The sequence below is a fragment of the Neomonachus schauinslandi genome, chromosome 3 (genome assembly GCF_002201575.2).
Source record: "Neomonachus schauinslandi chromosome 3, ASM220157v2, whole genome shotgun sequence".
NCBI classification, from domain to species: Eukaryota; Metazoa; Chordata; class Mammalia; order Carnivora; family Phocidae; genus Neomonachus; species Neomonachus schauinslandi.
The window spans coordinates 138,320,101-138,340,282 of NC_058405.1; the positions used below are offsets into that span (position 1 = coordinate 138,320,101).

At 35.2% G+C, this 20,182-nt stretch overlaps 1 protein-coding gene across 1 annotated transcript in view; it reads left to right on the forward strand.

The window, feature by feature from the left end:
• AGPS (alkylglycerone phosphate synthase) overlaps positions 1-20,182 on the forward strand; it is a 145,866-nt gene that overhangs the window by 64,833 nt on the left and 60,851 nt on the right. Inside the window, exons 8-10 of the mRNA XM_021702821.2 lie at positions 397-477; positions 10,259-10,384; positions 12,872-12,980. Of these exons, the coding sequence (XP_021558496.1) occupies positions 397-477; positions 10,259-10,384; positions 12,872-12,980 (316 nt within the window). The remainder of the gene's footprint in view (positions 1-396; positions 478-10,258; positions 10,385-12,871; positions 12,981-20,182) is intronic.

Consider the following 20,182-nt stretch of genomic DNA (forward strand, 5'->3'; position numbering starts at 1 on the left):
ACCGAATGAGCCAGCCAGGCACCCCTGTATGTGCAGTATCTCATTTAATCCCTACACCAACCTTATGAGTAGTAGTATTATTCACACTTTACAAATGAGGAAACACTAGACTTAGTTAAATAATTTGCTTAAGGTAAGAGGTAGAGTTTAATTCAAACTAATCCCTGAATAAAGACAGAGTCTGTGTTTTAAACCCAACTCCTGTGCACTATAGTGCTTATGTTACTGTATCTGTCATGTTGTATAGTCTGGGATACAGGGGTAGTGTAGTAGTGTGGGTAATCCTATTTGCTAGTTTTCTGTCTTATCACTTGCTATTTTGAGTTAGGAAGTTGTATTTCCTCAGAAAATGTCAATAGTTCTTGGAGATGAGACTTTTTTCTTCCTTTGCAACAGAATCGAATCCTCTGGGTTGATGAGAACAATCTGACAGCTCATGTGGAGGCTGGTATCACAGGACAGGAGTTGGAGAGACAGGTATGTTATTTCCTTTAATTAAGATTTTCAAAATTGCTATGTGTCCTCTTTATTTTTTTAAGATTTATTTAGTTAGAGAGCAAGCAGGGGGAGGGGCAGAGAGAGAGAGAAGGAGAGAGAGAATCTCAAGCAGAGACCCTGCTGAGCATGGAGCTGGACTCAGGGCTTGATCTCATGACCCAGAGATCATGACCTGAGCCAAAACCAAGAGTTGGGCGCTTAGCCAACTGAGCCACCCAGGCACCCCTCTGTGTGTCCTCTTTATGAATGGAGTATCTGTCACAGCACATTCTCTGAACAGATTTGCTCAGTTTCCATTGTGGGTCAGGCATTGAGCTAGATACTGAGGACACAGTAATGAATAAGACACCATTCCCTACCCTTGGAAAGCTTATAACAGAAAGTTAGGTAAATAGACAGTTACGATTCAGAGTGAGAATTGCAAGGTGAATGCTGAATGCAGGGTGTTATGGCTCATCAGATAGAGTTAGCAGGGAAGGAATTAGACAAAGAAGGTATCACAGAGAACACATTTATTTATTTTATTTTCTAGGGAATTTATTTTTTGTTTCTTTTATTAACAGATAATGTATTATTTGTTTCAGGGGTGCAGGTCTGTGATTCATCAGTCTTACACAATTCACAGAGCTCACCATAGCATATACCCTCCCCAATGTCCATCAGCCAGCCACCCCATCCCTCCCACTCCCCTCCACTCCAGCAACCCTCAGTTCGTTTCCTGAGGTTAAGAGTCTCTTATGGTTTGTCTCCCTCTCTGATTTTGTCTTGTTTCATTTGTTCCCTCCTTTCCCCGATGATCCTCTGTCTTGTTTCCCAAATTCCTCATATCAGTGAGATCATATGATACTTGTCTTTCTCTGATTGACTTATTTAGCTTAGCATAATACCCTCTAGTTCCAACCACGTCGTTGCAAAGGGCAAGATTTCATTTTTTTATGGCTGCATAATATTCCGTTGTATGTATATACCACATTTTCTTTATCCATTCATCTATTGATGGACATCTTGGCTCTTTCCATGGTTTGGCTATCGTGGACATTACTGCTATAAACATTGGGATGCACATACCCCTTCGGATCACTGCGTTTGTATCTTTGGGGTAAATACCCAGTAGTGCAATTGCTGGATCATAGGGTAGCTCTATTTTCAACTTTTTGAGGAACCTCCATACTGTTTTTCAGAGTGGCTGTACCAGCTTGCATTCCCACCCACAATGTAGGAGGGTTCCCCTTTCTTTGCATCCTCGCCAACATCTGTCGTTTCCTGACTTGGTTAATTTTAGCCATTCTGACTGGTGTGAGGACGTATCTCATTGAGGTTTCGATTTGTATTTCCCTGATGCCGAGTGATGTTGAGCACTTTTTCATGGAGATCACAGCATTTAAAATGAGACTTCAGGATGAGTGAAAATCAGCAAAAAAGGAAATGGGAGTGGAGAGAACAATCCAGTCAGAGGAGGCAGCAAGTGCAGAGGCTTTTAGGGCAGCTCTTGCTTTTGGGCGGCCTGCAGACAGCTGGGTGTGGCTGAGGTCTAGTGTGTGTTTATGGGAGAATACACAGTCTTGGTGTTTATATGTTGGGTGGGAATACGTATAGTGGTGGTAAAGGATGAAGCCGGGAAACACAAAGAGATCATATTTTAAAGGGGCCTTATAAAGTCCCTTTTAGAAGTTTGAACTTTACCTCGTATTCAGGTAGTTCTGGCTAGCTCCTGTTGGAGGATGGATGGGGGGCACATAGGGTGGTTAAGAGGCTACTGGCATAATTCAGACAAGAGCTGATAGTGACCTATAATGAAGGAGTAAGAATGGAGCAAAGTGGAACATATTGGACATTGAATTCTCAGAAGTTGATGACAAATTGGATCAACTGGGTAGATGTTGGTATTTGCCATTAACTTTTCAATGCCTAATTTCTTTAAGATTTTATTTGTTTTAGAGAGAGCAGGGTGGGGGGGGGTGCGTGGGAGAGCAGAGGGAGAGGAAAGAGGAATGAATCTCAAGCACATTGCGCTGGGCATGGAGCCTGACGTAGGGCTTGATCTCATGACCCTGAGATCATGACCTGATCCGAAATCAAGAGTCAGACGCTTAACTGAGCTACCCAAGTGCCCCAGTGCCTAATTTCATTGAAAACCGCTCAAGAATTAATCAAATTCTTGGAGACCTTGTAGCACTTTTTTAGGATCCTGAAGAATTCTTGGAAAACTTTAGGTTCCTTTCATGAATTCTAAGGAGGTAATTATTAAAATGTATTTCCAACTTCCGCAGACATGGTCAGGATGACTGTAACTCAGCTGTTGTAAACAAAAATTAGGAAGTTTAATTTGTTGGTGATATATTGACCACTTTGTTCAACCTGAGTTACAGAGACTCCTCCCTCCTACCTTTGGATGGGACAGAGAGAGATGAGACATGCTTGTCCATCTTATTTTTGCTGTCTTTTTCCTTATTTCTTGGTAAAGTTGAATGAAATTGGTATGCCACTGACCAATTCTGGATGAAAAGCTTTGAAAAAAATTATTAAACTATTATCTTTATTTTTGATTTAATGCACTAAGATAGAACTGGAATGAAATTGAACATATTAGTTGAGGCAGTGTTAAAGATCTTTAGTAAGCCAAGGTTTTATATAAGTCCAAGTAATTAGATTTGTTAATTATTATAGTTTATAATGAACTTAAGTGGGCAGGATAATAGTATTTAATGAAAAAACCTGTAAAAATCCCATATTAGTTTTCCATTATATCTAAATGAGGCACTATCAACACAGCAGTTTTTTAATAACAAAGGGTGACCTTTCATGTCTCTAATTTTATATCTTTTATTACAGCATTTGATGGAGTATTTTAACCTTTCCAAGTTTTCTTTTTTTTTTTTTTGAAAGGTTAGAATTAAAATTCAAGGAACATATTTCCTTGAAATTTAAATGACATTTTCCTAGACTAGGAACTTCTGATATTTTACCTACTAGTTCATTTCCCTAAATGCCAATATAGAACTTTCTTTTTTGCCTCCAGTAAACTGTAATGTAGTTTCTACAGCTGTTTTGATCCCACTTGAAGTTCTTTCTCATTAAACTTCTGTACTCTTCAGTTTCTTAATCAGTGAGGTAACCAGCTTAAAACATCCTGCTTTTTCCTCCTAGAAATTCTAAAACGACACAAAGATAGTAGTTGGGTAGCACATTTTAATCTCTTTAGTTTGTAAATTATATTGATTTTATTATGTGTACAATTTAAGGGCGGTCACTAGCATGTCAATTATGGATTTGTTGTATAGTAACTTCATTGAGGTCTAAGTGTCATACAGTAAATTGCACTTATTTAAAAGGTACAATTTGTTATGTTTTGATACATGAGTACAGTCGTGAAACCATCACCACAATCACAATAATGAACACTTGTACCATACCCAAAGATTTCCTCTTGCTTCTTTATGATTCTCTCTACCCTACCCTTACCCTCCACCCCTGACAGTCATTGATCTGTTTTTTGTTTGTTTGTTTTTTTAACAGAAGTATATTGTCTTACAGTTCTGGAGGCTGATCTGCTTTCTATCACTGTAGATTTGTTTAATTGTCCTACAATTTTACTAAAATCTAATCATGTACTCTTTTTGAGGTTGGGGATTGAGGGTATGGCTTCTTTCACTAGGCGTAATTAGTTTGAGATTCATGCGTATTGTTGGATGTATCAATTAGTTTATTCCTTTTTATTGCTCAGTAGTATTATATTGTGTGATATACCACCACAACATTATATTGTGTAGATATACCACTGTTCGTTTATCCATTCACTTGTTGAACACTTAGATTATTTCCAATTTGGGGCTATTACAAGTAAAGCTTCTATGAACATTCATATGCAAATCTTTGAATGGACATATACTTTCATTTCTCTTGGGTAAATATCTAGAAATGAAGTGGTAGGTATATATTCACCTTTTTGAAAAACTACCAAACATTTTCCCAGAGGGCATCATTTTATATTCCCACTAGTACTGTGTGAGAGTTCTAATTTCTCTACATATTCTCCATACTTGTTAATGTTAGTCTTTTAAGTTTTAGTCATTCTAGTAGATGTGTTACTACAGTATCTCATTGTGGTTTTAATTTGTATTTCTCTAGTGACTAGTGATGTTGAACATCTTTTCAAGTGCTATTTGTCATCCATGTATCTTCTTTGGTGAAGTGTCTGTTCAAGTTGTTTGTCTAATTTTTAAATTGGGTTGTTTTCTTACTGAGTTTTGAGAATTCTTTACATATTCTGGATATAAGTCCTTTTGCAGATCTATGCTTTGCAAATATTTTCTCCCAGTCTGTGGCTTGTCTTTTAAATCTCTTAACAGAGTCTTTTGACGAATAGATGTGTTTAATTTTGGTGAATTCCACAATGTTTTTAATTTTTTACTTTATATTTCATATTTCTGCTGTCATATCCAGAAATCTTTGCTTTACCTGAGGTTACAAAGATTTTCTCCCATTTAAGTTTCATAGTTTTTAGTTTACATTCAAGTCTCTAATGAGTTTTGAAGATTTTTGAGTTAATGTTTATGTATGGTGCAAAGGATGGATTGAAGTTCATTTTTTTCATATGGTTATCCAGTTATTTCAGCACCATTTGTTTGAAAAGACTACCCTTCAAATTGTTTTGGCTATTCTGGGTCTTTTGCCTCTCCATATAGACTTTATTTATTTATTTTTAAAGATTTTATTTATTTATTTGACAGAGAGAGCGAGAGAGCACAAGCAGGGGGAACAGTAGGGGGAGAGGGAGAAGCAGGCTCCCCGCCAAGCAGGGAGCCCGATGCGGGGCCCAATCCCAGGACCCTGAGATCATGACCTGAGCTGCAGGCAGACGCTTAACCATCTGAGCCACCCAGGCACCCCTCCATATAGACTTTAGAATCAGTTCGTTAATATCTATAAATAACTTGTTAAGATTTTGATTGGGTTCTTTTTTTTTTTTTAAGATTTTTAATATTTATTTATTTGACAGCGAGAGACACAGCAAGAGAGGGAACACAAGCAGGGGGAGTGGGCGAAGAAGAAGCAGGCTTCCCGCAGAGCAGGGAGCCCGATGTGGGGCTCGATCCCAGGACCCTGGGATCATGACCTGAGCCAAAGGCAGATGCTTAACGACTGAGCCACCCAGGCACCCCTTGATTGGGTTTGTTACACTGAATCTGTAGATCAATCTGGGAAGGACTGACATCTTGATAATATTGAGTCTTCCATGAATATGGAATATCTCTCCATTTATTTAAAACTTTGATTTTTCCGTATAGATCTTATAACATATCTGTTAGATTTATACCTAAGTATTTATTGGAGGGGGGGCTAATGTAAATGGCATTATGTTTTCATTTTTAAATTTCACTTGTTCCTTGTTGGTATATTGGAAAGCAATTGATTTTTGTATATTAATCATGTATCCTGCAGTCTTGCTTTAATTCCTTATTAGCTTAAGGTTACCTTTCTGTTTTTTCAAAGATATTTTAACTGAGTATAGAATGATAAGTTGATAGTGTTTTTCTTTCAGTAATATAAATATATTGCTTCACTGTGGTCTCACTTTACTGTTTCTGGCAAGAAATCTTATTTTTGTCCCTGTGTACATTCTGTGGGTTTTTTTTTTTTTCTCTGTTTACTTTTAAGATTTTTTTAAAACTGGTTTGAGTTATGTGATTGTGATAGACCTTGGTGTAGTTTTTGTGTGTGTGTGTTTCTTACACAGGGGCTTTGTTGAGCTGCTTTTATTTGTGGGTTTATAGTTTTCATCACATTTGGAAAATTTGGGGCTATTATTTCTTCAAATATTTGACCCTCCCTCCCCCACCTGACTTTTAGGGACTCTTGTTTACTCATATATTAGGCTGTTTGAAGTTCCACAGCTTACTGATGCTCTTTTTTTTTTTCTTTAGTTTTTTTTTTTTTTTTTTTGCTATGTCTTGGAGTTCACTAATCTTTTATTTGCTGAGTATATTCTGCTTGTAACCCCATCAAGTGTATTTTTTTTAATCTCAAGCATTGTATTTCTTACTTTTCTAGATATTTAATTTGGGTCTTTCCATATTTTCTATGTCTCTACTCTGAACATATGGAATACAGTTAAATAAATGTTTTAATGTCCTGGTCAGCTAATTCTAACATCTGTGTTAGTTCTGGGTTGGTTTTGATTATTCACCTCATAATGATTATTTTCCTCATTATGGGTTGTGTTTTCCTGCTTCCTTGTATGCTTGGTAATTTTTTATTAAGTACCAGACATTGTAAATATTGTTAGGTCTTGGATGTTTTTCACTTCTATAAATATTCTTGAGCTTTTTTTCTGGGATGTAGATATTTGGAAATAGTTTGATCCTTTAGTTCTCACTTCTATGATCTTTTAGGTGGGTTCAAGAGCAGTGCTCAATCGGAGGCTAATCATTTCTCATTACTGAGGAATGACCATCTTGGGTGTTCCATCTCATGCTTTATGAAGGAAAAATTATCCAAGTCAGGCTGGTGGGAACAGATTTCTGGCCTGTATGAGGGCTGGTACTTTTCTCTAATCCTCTTGGATTACTTTTAACTCTCATCCTGGGTGGTTTCCTCACTTGTATGTGCTTTTCATTACTCTGCTGACTACTTGAGGGGGACCCTCTGCCAATCTCCAGGGTCCTCTCTCTGTGCTGCTCTCTTCTCTTCAGTACTTTCTCTTGTGAATTCTAGATGCTTAGGTTTCCCACAGCTTCGAACTCAGTCTCCTTACCTCACACACAGTGTTTGCCAGAGTTGTGCCTGGATTCTCTTTCCCTGCATTGCAGTCTGGGGTATAAGCAAGGGGCATTCATAGTATTCACTTCCTTTGTTTGCTTTCTCAAGGGATCACAGCCCTTTGTTACCTCATGTCCAGTGTTTAAAGACTTTTGTTTCTTATGTTTTTTCAGGTTTTTTTTTTTTTTTTTTCATGTGAGAGGGTAAATCTAGTTCCTTTTACTTGAACTTGGATGAATGTCCTGCTGCACTTTTAATTTTTTTCCATTACACTTCTAAATGTTCTGTATTTATTTAATTATGTTTCTTGTTAATTTGAGTTCCCTTCACAGTCTGTATAGTAACAAGCTCTGCCATTTAGGATTTGCTCTTAGTGATGTGTCTGATGCTTAGAACATAGTAAATATTTGTTGTTTTAATATTGAATGGGAGTACAGATATAAGATAAAATTCTTTTTTTTTTTTTTTTTAAAGATTTTATTTATTTATTTGACAGAGAGAGACACAGAGAGAGAGGGAACACAAGCAGGGGGAGTGGGAGAGGGAGAAGCAGGCCTCCCATTGAGCAGGGAGCCCGATGCAGGGCTCAATCCGAGGACTCGGGGATCATGAGCCAAAGGCAGACGTTTAACGACTGAGCCACCCAGGTGCCCCTAAGATAAAATTCTTATTCTGTTTTATGGCATACAGATGGAGAGGAGAGGTTATTTTATTAAAAAAGGATGTTTGACGGGGCGCCTGAGTGGCTCAGTCGTTAAGCATCTGCCTTCAGCTCAGGTCATGATCTCAGGGTCCTGGGATCGAGCCCTGTATCAGGTTCCCTGCTCAGCAGGAAGCCTCCTTCTCCCTCTCACACTCCCCCTGCTTGTGTTCGCTCTCTCTCTGTCTTTCTTTCTGTCAAATAAATAAATAAAATCTTAAAAAAAAATAAATTAAAAATAAAAAAGGATGTTTGATTAACCGTATGAGTTAAATCTGTAAACCTTTCTTCAGATTTTTCTAGCAGCTAATGGCATTAACAAAGACACAGCAAGGGGTGCCTGGGTGGCTCAGTTGGTTAAGCATCTGCCTTCGGCTCAGGTCATGATCCAGGACTCCTGGGACTGAGCCCTGCATCGGGCTCCCTGCTCAGCGGGGAGTCTGCTTCTCCCTCTGCCCCTCACCCCGCTCTTGTGCTCTCGCTCACTCTCTAATAAATAAATAAAAACTTTAAAACAAGAACAAAGACACAGCAAAGACATAGACTTTTAGAAGAAAAAGTGGCTGATTGTATATGGTCATAGGTACCATTTATTAAGCACCTAACCATATGCCAAAAATTGTTTCTTATTAGTGTACTGTAGCAGGCACATTTTCTAGGAGGCATAAATGACAAGTTTCAAGTTCAGGTTCTTAGCCATTACACTTCACTTACCTAGTAGGAAGTTAGTCAGATTTTAACAAAGTCGTAGATTTAAAGTGGTGTGCTAGGTCAAGGTCCTTGAGCATAGAGACTGTCTTTCTGTTTTGTTTTGTTTTTTCATTGTTTTTATATCCTCATTTTCATTGCGGTGGTCACCACTTAATAATTGAGGAAGGTAATGAAGTAGCCTACTAGACATAAGAGGCAAATTATAAGTATATTTAACATTGAATGTACTTATAGAAGTAGTTTAGATTCAATTTGCTTTGGTGTAGGTTATGTGGAGATTTTGTCATGAGAATATGTGAAAACACCCCGTTTAGTGCTTAGGATATCTAAGTGTCCTATGAACGTTTTTTCTTTTTCTGCTAATTTCAGAAAAATTGAGTTAACCGTAGTCTTTTTTTGAGAGTAAATAATAGGAATATAGATTGGGAGTTAGGGAAGAACTATAAAATAACAATCCAATAATCATTTTAAATTGTCCATTCATATATTTAAGCTACTTCTTTGTGAGTAGTTAATAACTTCTTAAAATTAAATAAACACCTTCAATATTTAGTGAAAATAATTTATTATTAATAATTGATATCTTTTTAAATGTTGTCTTCCTAGCAAAAATATTAGAAAAGATAAATAATTTGCAATGCTTATGTGCAAAAGCTAAGAAATTATGTTTAACCTATTAGGTTCTTTCCGTTTGGATCACAACTTTTATACCATACTTACAGATACAAACATAGTTGACACATTCTGCATCTCTGCATGGCTTACTTGAAAAATAGAAGCAGTTGCTTAACTGGATGACTATCAAAATGGTCAATACAGATTGATGGGCTTGAGTGCAGTCGACAGTGAGTGTGCAGATGGTGGTGCCTGTACCATTTGACATGAGATGGCTGAGTCTTTAAAATGATTTCAGTGGAATGGCTTTGGTGGTATTGCAGTAAAGGGCATCCATTCAACTTCAGGTGCTGTGCAGATGGCAAAGCCAAGCTAATACAGAAAAATGAGAAACAAGTGACTATTTAATGTACGGGAATGCATGATCTGCATCACAAATAAATGATGGTATTACATTCAGGAAACCTAGCCAGATGGCTGTACATTAAAACACATGACTCCTTGAGAGAATTAAGTACAGGCAATTTGCTTAGATTTTCTGCAGGCCTGCTGCATATTATATTAGGGTAGGGAGGACAAGAGATTAAGTGCTTTATTTATTGAAAGTGTTTAGGTGAAGTTGGCAGTTATTTAAGCATAATCTGATCCCCATAAGTATTTAAATTGTCTCTTTGTGATAAAAAAAAAAGTAGGGACAGTAGTTGATTTTATTTTAAAAGGATGTAAGGAGTAAGATTGGCTAGCGAACCTGTCTTTTGGTCCACATTTTTCAGTTTTGTAAAGTTTTCCACTGGCAAAAGCTTAAAAATTGTTTTGGATGAGCATGATAAAAGTATTTCTTTTTCTATATAGGTTTTAATGAGTCCAAATACCAGTGACATATGGAAATTTTAAAGTGTGAAGAGTTAATGTGTTGAATGCTATGTGAAATGGTCCCATTTTCACTAGTAAAATACTACATTTTTTGTTTTTCAGCTTAAAGAAAGTGGTTATTGTACAGGTCATGAACCAGATTCCCTGGAATTCAGCACTGTGGGAGGATGGGTATCTACTCGGGCATCGGGCATGAAGAAGAATATCTATGGCAATATTGAGGACCTGGTAAATTTTTTTCTGGTTTACTATGTCATAATTGATTAGTCACTACTGTGAAGTGATTAAAGCCTTTTTTAGAGTTGGATGGTAGGGTCTTCCCAAAAGTATACCCCTTTTGATTATAGTAAAGTTGACTATGTATAGTGGAAGCAGTTTAAAGACAACTGTGGTCATTATTTACAGTTGCTCCTTTTCAAGTGACTGATATTTAAGGTTTATAGATGCTTCATAGTATCTTACTTATATATAAACATTATTTTATAAGCTTCTTGGAGCCTCAGTCTTGAACTCTCCCAAGGTTTTAGTCCATTTATTTAAGTGATCTCATCATCATTGCCACTTTTTTGCCTTAGGAGAGTTTATACTTACTTTTCTTAAAAATTTTTTTCTGTATAGAATTAAAGAGCCTGATTGAAAATGTTCTAGTAGGTGGCAGTATGACCTGTAATGGTTTATGTGCACACCATTTTATTTTAGCTGATCTGGTGCCAGTGTTCTGGGAGCTAGTGTGGTAGTAGTGTAATTGTGGGCATTCTGGCTAGGGATTAGATATCATTTGTTCCATGTGTAGCTTTTCCAGTGATTAGTTGTGTGACCTTGTGCAAATTGGTTCACCTTTCTAAACTTGTTTCCTCTTCAGTAAAGTAAACTAATGATACTCACTGCATGGAATTATTATAAGGGTATATTATAAACACTTAAAATGTTTACATTATCCTGTTTTATTTTAAATTGAGGATATTTTAGAAATCACATTTTTCTTTTTACAAATAAAACAAATTCAATTTCAGAGGAGAGAATTTAATACTTTTACTATTGGATTATTAAAAACTTTATCATGTAATAGACTGCTACATTTAGTACTGCTAAAGCATGTAATTTATTTTATTCCTTTTTTGGAGAGCCTTAAGGACCACAGATTATAAGCATATATCCTAACGTGCTTATTTGCATGTGTATATCTAGCTTTTAATATAAAAAAGGATCATGCTGTGTTTAATCTCCTTAAACTATATTGTCAGTATATTAACTTGTAAATGAACAAAGACAAATGTAAATGTACACTATCATTTTTAGAGTACATATAATTCTCTTTTATTGATAATTCATGGTTTATTAAAGTAATTCCCTATTAGTGAATATTTAAATTATCCTTGATTTCAAAATTGTAGGAAACAAAGGGGAAAATATCTTCTTTAGTAATTTCTTCAGCATACATCTTTAATCACTTTCTTTGAGCAAGTTCCTAGAGAGCTTGAATTGTTGAATCAAGATGTTTATATATGTTTTTTAAGTCTTTGAATCTTTTTTTTTTTTTAAAGATTTTATTTATTTATTTGAGACAGAGAGAATGAGAGACAGAGAGCATGAGAGGGAGGAGGGTCAGAGGGAGAAGCAGACTCCCTGCCGAGCAGGGAGCCCGATGCGGGACTCGATCCCGGGACTCCAGGATCATGACCTGAGCCGAAGGCAGTCGCTTAACCAACTGAGCCACCCAGGCGCCCCTAAGTCTTTGAATCTTTATCGCCAAAATGCTTCATAGAAATTTGTGCCATTTGGCATTCCCACTAGCACTATGAGAATCTTTATTTTATTTGGACCTTTTATTTATATTTTTGTCTTTTTAATTTTTTTATTTCTTTAATTGCTAGTGAATATATACTTTTAAAATGTCCTCATTGGTGATTTTTAGTTTTTGTTTTGTGAATTGTTTATTGATGTCCTCTGCTCATTTCCTTAAATAATAAATAGACTATTTTTGTTTATCTGTCAAAAAGCTATTGTAAAAATGTGTTGGATTTTCACCTAACCATTTCCTGATTTGGGTTTCAGGAACTACTTTTGAGTGACCCTCTACCCCCAATATACTTACTTTCTCACTGGTGTGAGACTTGTATCACATGCATCTCTCTTTTCTTCTCTTTAATTCAATCACTACATCTCCCTCTTCATCCCATTTTTGACCTGATTATAATTAATACTTCATTCTTTTCTACTAGTGGGCAAAGTAGATAAATTGAGGGTGGGAATAAGGCAAGAATAAGTGTTCTCTTAGAATTCTAAGCATTTGAAGCAGTTCGATGTGAATAATAGTGATTCATCAGTACTGTTAAATAAGTGAAAGAATGAACCTATTAAAATATGATCATTGATTATTTCTTTCGTCCCTTAGTTCTTTGCCACATGGATAATCCGAGACTAAATTTGGTTTAAAGAAAAGTGCTTTTCATTTTTTTAGGATGATGAATGAATATACCCAAATCAATAACAATCTTAGAATCATTTTTTTCTTCTTTTAAAGTTGTATAAAATTTATTTTTAGTCTAAGAATTATTAAAAGATATTGGAATTCTGAAGGGTATCACCATTTATCACTTAATCCAATATCTTTAAATGTAGAGTTTTTAATAAATATAGATGGATGTGTGTACACACACACACAACATTCACTGACAAATACATAGAATTTACATCGTGCATTGTATTAAACAGGTGGTTCATATAAAAATGGTAACACCTAGAGGTATAATAGAAAAAAGCTGTCAAGGACCTCGTATGTCAACAGGCCCTGATATCCATCACTTCATCATGGGATCTGAAGGTAAATATAACTAAATTTATTACAAAGAAATACAGGTTAGTGACTCAGTTTTCTGAAAATCTGTGATATTGTGATACAAGATCTTTGAAAGAAGGACATGTTTTATATATTTAAAGAATGGTGATTTTTTTTAAGTTTTATTATTTTAATTTAGTACTTCATAAAGTTTTTATTATGAGAACATCTTATTAAACATCCCTTTTACGTTTTGGTTTTTATAGTTTTAGAGATAAGTTAGCCTTTTTGGCATTTTATTTTTGTTTTAGAGTTTTTAATCAATGATTTTAGGAAGAGTAGTTGTTAAGATTTAAAATGGTTTGCCTTAAAATTTTATAGTATTCTCTAATCTTGTCTGACTTCTCAGGGGGAAAGGGCTGAGAAAGTACTGTCTTAGTGTCTTGTCTTTCTATAATTGTACCTTTTGTTACTTGCTATTTGATTCTTTGAAGAAGTGGAATTTAAAATCCTGTTGATTTACATATCTTTTAAAACATGTTGGACTTCCTTTTTTTTTAAACTACTATTCTTTGCTTGGTTACTTAATGCTGGGATGGATTAGAATATAGTTCTTTATCTCATACAAAACATTTAATTGCTGTACTGATCAGGAAAAAACTGACCTTCTATTTTGCAAACTAACTTTTATGTGGTGAATTTTATGGATAAGATGAACATAGTCGTGTTTGTCAATTCTTAAAATGGTAGAGAGGGATATCCCTTAAATCCAGAGAAATAAGATAAAATAAGTGTCTCTAAATGAGTGGAGGAACTCATTACTAGTTTAGAAGATGTGGTACAAGCTAAAAAAGAGATAGATTTTCAAAACATTTAGCTGAGCAATTACAATAAACTAGGATGATAGGACATAAATTCTATCTTTGATAGTAACATCAGGGAGAGAAAAAATAACAAACTATGTCTCAGTGACAGGCTACAGGTCAACTAGTGATTTGATGACCAATGATATAGCTTAGGTATTTTTTCATGATAATCAATGATAAACCTTTGTCAAGATGTCTTACCAGTTTACCCTCTTACTCTTTTTCTGATCAGTATACTCTTCTATGGAAAAATAGAACTACATTTTTAATGAGAAAAAAATGTTAAATTCTCTTAAAATAATATCATTCTTTGGTAAATATTCTGCAACTTCTTACGCTAACACATCATCCAAAAGTTAACTAAAATATATAACCTTTTGCCACCAGGTGTCAAACTGAGTAACAAATAGGTATTAAAACTGATAGTCATTAATTACACTATTACTATTTGTGCATACATAGTTGGAGTCAACTCTAAATATAAATGATCTTTTTAAGTAACCATATCAGACATTTTTTTTCTCCCATCGCTTAGTATTTTAAAATTTTTGGTGCTAGGTACTGTGCTGGCACAATGAAGGACACAGGTAACAATTGACCCTTATAATACAGTACAGTAAATTATATGATAGAAGCAAATGCAGGAGAAATACAAAGTTTGCATTGATGGGTGCTTAAGAAGACCTTTTCAGAGGGGTCATGCCTAAAGTGGTCCTTGAAGGTTGATAAGGAGTTGAGGGAACAAGGTGGGGAGGGAGTTGCCCTGCAGAGAGAACTGCAGGTGGGCAGACTTAGAAGTGAGAAGAGCCACGTCTGCCTGGTGAAGTGGCCAGGTTTCCAGTGTAACTGGAACATAAGATTTAACTGTAGAGTGGAGTAGGCAGCAGGTCTAGGAATAGAGTGGTAAGGGTTACAGGGTAACTGGAGAGATAATTTGGTCTTTTATGCCTTTTAAAATAGTTTATCTAATGACTAGATAAACTAAATGACTAGACTACCTCCCTCAATAGTAAATTATTCTCTGAATTTAAGGAAGGTAAACTCATAATAATAAAGTAAGCAAAGAAATATGATTTGTTAAATGTATGTACTAGGGCAAATTACTGTATTTAAATGAGATCTTACCATAAACATACGTGTAAAATGCCATAGTGATTTAGGAGCAAGAATGATGAAATCTTTCAGATCTGGATCTCAGTCCTGGTTCCACCACTTAAATTTCTGTGACTTTGTGTAAATTAGGTAATTCTCTATGCCAGTGTCCTCAGCTATAAAATGGGGATAATAAAAAAATCCATCTTAATAAGCTTTTGTGAGTATTAAATGAGATTATGATAAGCAGTCTATAAGCATTTAGTAAGTATTCAACAAATGTTAAATTTATTGCTATTGTTGTTGCTCTTTATTATTTTGGCATCAGTGATCTTTACAAGTGTATTTATAGTCCTTAATCTCCATCTCTGTATGTGGATATAGAGTCATCTTTTTTTTTTTTTTTAAAGATTTTATTTATTTATTTGAGAGAGAGAATGAGAGACAGAGAGCACGAGAGGGAAGAGGGCAGAGGGAGAAGCAGACTCCCTGCTGAGCAGGGAGCCCGATGTGGGACTCGATCCCAGGACTCCAGGATCATGACCCGAGCCGAAGGCAGTCGCTTAACCAACTGAGCCACCCAGGCGCCCGGATATAGAGTCATCTTAATGTAGGCCAGGAGACAGCATGATTGAGAAAGTTAATTTATGTGAAATCATATTCTTTTTTATTTTATTTTTTACTTTTGAATTTTATTTTTTTAAAGTTTTTATTTAAATTCTAGTTAGCATACAGTATAATATTAGTTTCAGGAGTACAATATAGTGATTCAACACTTCTGTATATCACCTGGTACTCATCACAACAAGTTCATATTCTTTTATAATACGTATTTTTATCTGCTATCTTGAGCCAATCTAAATAATAACCTCCTGCCTTAAATGTGAATCATAAACTTTTCCTCAAGTTTTAAAAATACTTTTTTGCTATAATTAAATCATCTGATGACAACCTTGAAAGGATTGTCATTAAAAAAATGTATTTTCCTGATCCTACTAAGTTCTTCATGTGACTAACCATGTTAAATTTAATGTTTTTGTCTTGTTTTGTGTTTTAATTTTTTCATAATGATTTTTTTCAATTAGCAGCTTCCTTCCATTTTAGATGCTATAACATGATCAATATAATGAAAATTATAATAAATAGTTAAAGCCTCTGAAATGCTTTGCATTCTTTTCTTATGTATGGAATTTACTAGTAATTCAAAAGAATTTGCTCTTTTATTTGAAAAATGGTTAAAAGCTACATTTTTACTTTTTTAACCCATGACCCACCCTTGTTTTTGCCTTTGCTCTATGTTGAAATAAGTGAAATGCTTATTATCAGTCCTTTGTGTATTTTTACCTTTTGTATGACCTTGACACTTGCAGGACAGCTTGAGTAGTTATTATAATATCCATGGGTTGCACTTTCTTTCCTTCTTTCTTGAAACTACTGTCCCAGTGTTGCCCGGTTTTATATGTTGTTTTAAAGAAATCTAATGCTAGTTCTTTTGCCCTTATAGCTTGTTTCCTTTTTTTTTTTAAAGATTTTATTTATTTGCGAGAGAGAGAATGAGAGACAGAGAGCATGAGAGGGAGGAGGGTCAGAGGGAGAAGCAGACTCCCTGCCGAGCAGGGAGCCCGATGCGGGACTCGATCCCGGGACTCCAGGATCATGACCTGAGCCGAAGGCAGTCGCTTAACCAACTGAGCCACCCAGGCGCCCTAGCTTGTTTCCCTTTTTCACCTGAGTGTCCTGAGGATTTTTTTCTTTATTATTGAAGTCTACAACTTTTATAACTCAGAGTTGATTGTCCTAGGTTGTTTTGTGTGGTGCCCAGTGGACCCTTTCTATGTTTATATTTACATCTTTTATTCTTTCTGGAAAGTTTTTTTTTGTATCTAGTGTTAAATATTAGGGGTTTTCCCCCCATTGTTTTGATTTTTCTTCTTCAGGGACACCAATTATACTATGTCTGATTATGTTTGCTTGTTTGGCATTTCAACCACTATTTTTCTGACCCTTTTTATTCCCCACCTTTTTTCTTTATTTCATTTTCATTCTCTTGGTTATTTTCCTGCTTTTCTTCAATGCCCTTTATTGAGTCATCATTTGAATCTATTCTCTGTTCTCCTTGGGTACCTTATAACTTAGCCTTCAGTTTTTATATGTTTTTTTTTTTTATTGTTGTTGCTGCTGTTCTTTTTCTTTCCTGAAATTAGTCATCTCTTATTTCATTTCTTCTTGTGTTTTGTCCACTTTTAATGTTTGTATTTCTGACTCAGGTATTTTTTTTTAATATCCCTAAATGCTTGCTTGACAGTATTTAATTCAGTTTGAGATGTTTATTACTGTTTTTTTTCCAGCATATTGGTTGGTTTAAGGGAGAGACTTTTCATCAGCAGAAAAGCTTTTGTTTATATTTTGTCTTTTTCCAGTAGTTTTTGTGGATTTGGTCTGCTTTTTTCTATTGCTATTTATTACTTAGAAAGTGTTTCCTAGTTTGGGAATGTCCTTTTCTGTTACTCCTACCCTCTCTTGTGCTACTTGTTTTGTGGAGTGGTATTTTTGGTGGAAGAAGGCTTGGCATGTCTTCTTTCTCTTTTATTTCTATAGGGTCTTTAATTTCCCTCTCTTACTTCATTCTTTCCCATCGTTACTTTGTCTCCAAGGAGTGCCACACTTCTCTGAATATGACGCTCCCTGAAAATACTCCCCTTGCTTCTCCAAGGCTGCCATTTCTAGTTCTTCCCATTTTCAGACCCCTCCCCATAGCCAGGGCTGTGGATTTCCCTGTACAGGATTTTGGTATTATTGTTGTACTTCTGCTGTCTGTGGTTGATTTTATCTTTGCTTCCTCCAAGTCCTCTGATACTGTCTATTTTTTCATATAAAATCTTCTAAGCCTCCCTTTACTTTCTACCCTTACAAACTGGCAGCAGGTAGAAGGCTGTAGTAGGTCTTTTGGAATTTGTTTTATCTCTGTTTAACAGGTAATGTGAAGTTCAGAGTGTTTTTTGGTCTCCTAGTAATATTGAAAGTTTTGTTTCATTATTATATGTGTTTTTCTGTTTCTTGTTGATTTTTATGTTTTGGGGGAAAGTAGAGAGGGGGGAAGATTCAGAGTCAAATGACTGCCATTCTTCTCAGTCCCGAAGTCACCTGAGAGTATATTGTCAAATTACAAAAGAGTTTATTTACTTTGAGCAAATACTTGCATTTTATATCAAATAGCACTTGAAGCTTTTAGTTTTCTTGAGAACAAATATTATATTTGAAAATTATAAAGTAGAAAATTTATTGTAATGTAGTTTTGATAAAACAGAAAAGTGAATGATGTATAAGCCTCTGTGATGTCATATTGCCATGGAGTTATTTATAAGCAATTATATAAAGTAGATATAAAATATAAAAGTGTATAAAGTGGTACAATATACATATAATCAAGTGATAAGTAATCCAGTCTTTTCTATCACTCCACTGACATAATATTCCCAAAGCAAAAGAATCAATACATATAATAACACAACAGAAACGAGGCTTTTGATTAAGTGAATTTAGATATATCCATTTGTGATGCGCTAAGTTGAATGTAAGTCTGAGTGGAAGCTGCTCTCTGAGACCTGGATGATTTTGCTTTCACAGTGGGACCCCATGTAGACTCATAGCAGGATAGTTGCAGAGACTTGCCTTGGGCATTTCATTAACCTTGCAATAATGCAAAGTCTCATTTTACTAATTTTTATTTTATTTTTTTTTTACCTCACTTTCAATGTTATGGTGGGTTTTACTACTTTAGGGTGCCTACTCTACAGAGGAAGCAATAAGGTATATAGAAGTTTAAGGCATGGTCACTTTTCACTGGTACCTTGGAATTTTGATGTAGAATTAGAATTTTAAAGGAAGTTTGCTAATGTAAAGGGATATATGTTTTAAAATCAACTTTTTGAATAAGTAATTACATATATAAAATTAAAATATGGAAAAAGGTACTAAAGGATGTGTAAGGGAAAATCTGCCCTTCTGTCCCTTTTTCTGAGCATTTCCTTTGTTCAGAGTAAACACTTACTGCTATATTTAAGTATATATGTATGCAGTCTTTCTGCTTTACACTTCCTTTTATAAAGCTTACTTCATATCATTACATTTAGAGCCACTTCATTCTTTTTGACAGCTACTGAATGTACACTAACCAGACCCTCATTGATTGGCATTTAAATGGTTTCCAGCTTTTTCCTGGGTTATATTTAGGTTGTATTAGATGATATTACATGCTATAATTCAAAGAAGTATTTTCAGATGGCTCCATTTCTCAGATATTAAGGAAGGATTTCACAAAAACCTGAGAACTCGGAGTTTAGTTTTAAGTAGAAAAGTGTTCCTGTCTGCAATCATGGCTTATACTGACCTTTTCCTTAATGGATTTCAATCTGGTGACTTTGAGTTTCAGCAAGTATTTATTAAAGTGTTCTATAATCTGTGGTTAGATTAAATAGAGAAGATGATTCCTGTGTTTGAGACTGTATGCCTGTCAAATTTCAAGTCATTTGTAGAAACAACTTTTAACATGAGGTGTTAATTCCAAGGCTACCAGGAGCTTCTAAAAATGTTGAGAAGAGTTGAAAGAATTACAAATAAGCTTAGTGATGGTGTTAGTATAGTGGTAGGGAAATTAGCAACTTTAAAAATTAAATTGATACGACTTGTATTAGTCGTAGGAACGAACAAGTGTGATAGATAATTCTGTACTGGTGGATGAGGAGACACCATAGTTCTAGCAGTTTACCTGTCAGCCTTTTACCTCTTCTCTGGCAAAGGTTTAGAAGTTCTTTTAGACTCCTTTTATAGTCTAAGATGTTTATTTCTAAAAATTTTCCTACTTGTAAAATGTATAACTGTTAGCTCCTTATTTAAGAAAATAGCTCTGAAATTTCATTTGTAATTCATTTAGAGAATTAATTAACTTATGGTTATCTTTAATAGATTTATTGAAATATAATTTACATACCATAAAATTCACCCATTTTGTGTATCTCTTAGAAGGCATAGTTCCTGAGGTTAGTGTTTGGGATTCTTTTCTGACCATAGTTGGGGTCCTCCACACTGTTTCTGTACAAGCAAACTAGCTGGCATACAATGTTGCCTTTATCTCCAATAAACTTACCTGTGTCCTCCCAATTGCCTTTTACATCCTCCACTGTTTTCAGAGTGTTCTTAGGCTTGAACTTCTCCATATTCTGTTTGTTGCAAAGAAAGTAATTTTCTTCGGAAAGAGATTAGGAGCTGTTTTTGCCTTGTGTTCCCTTT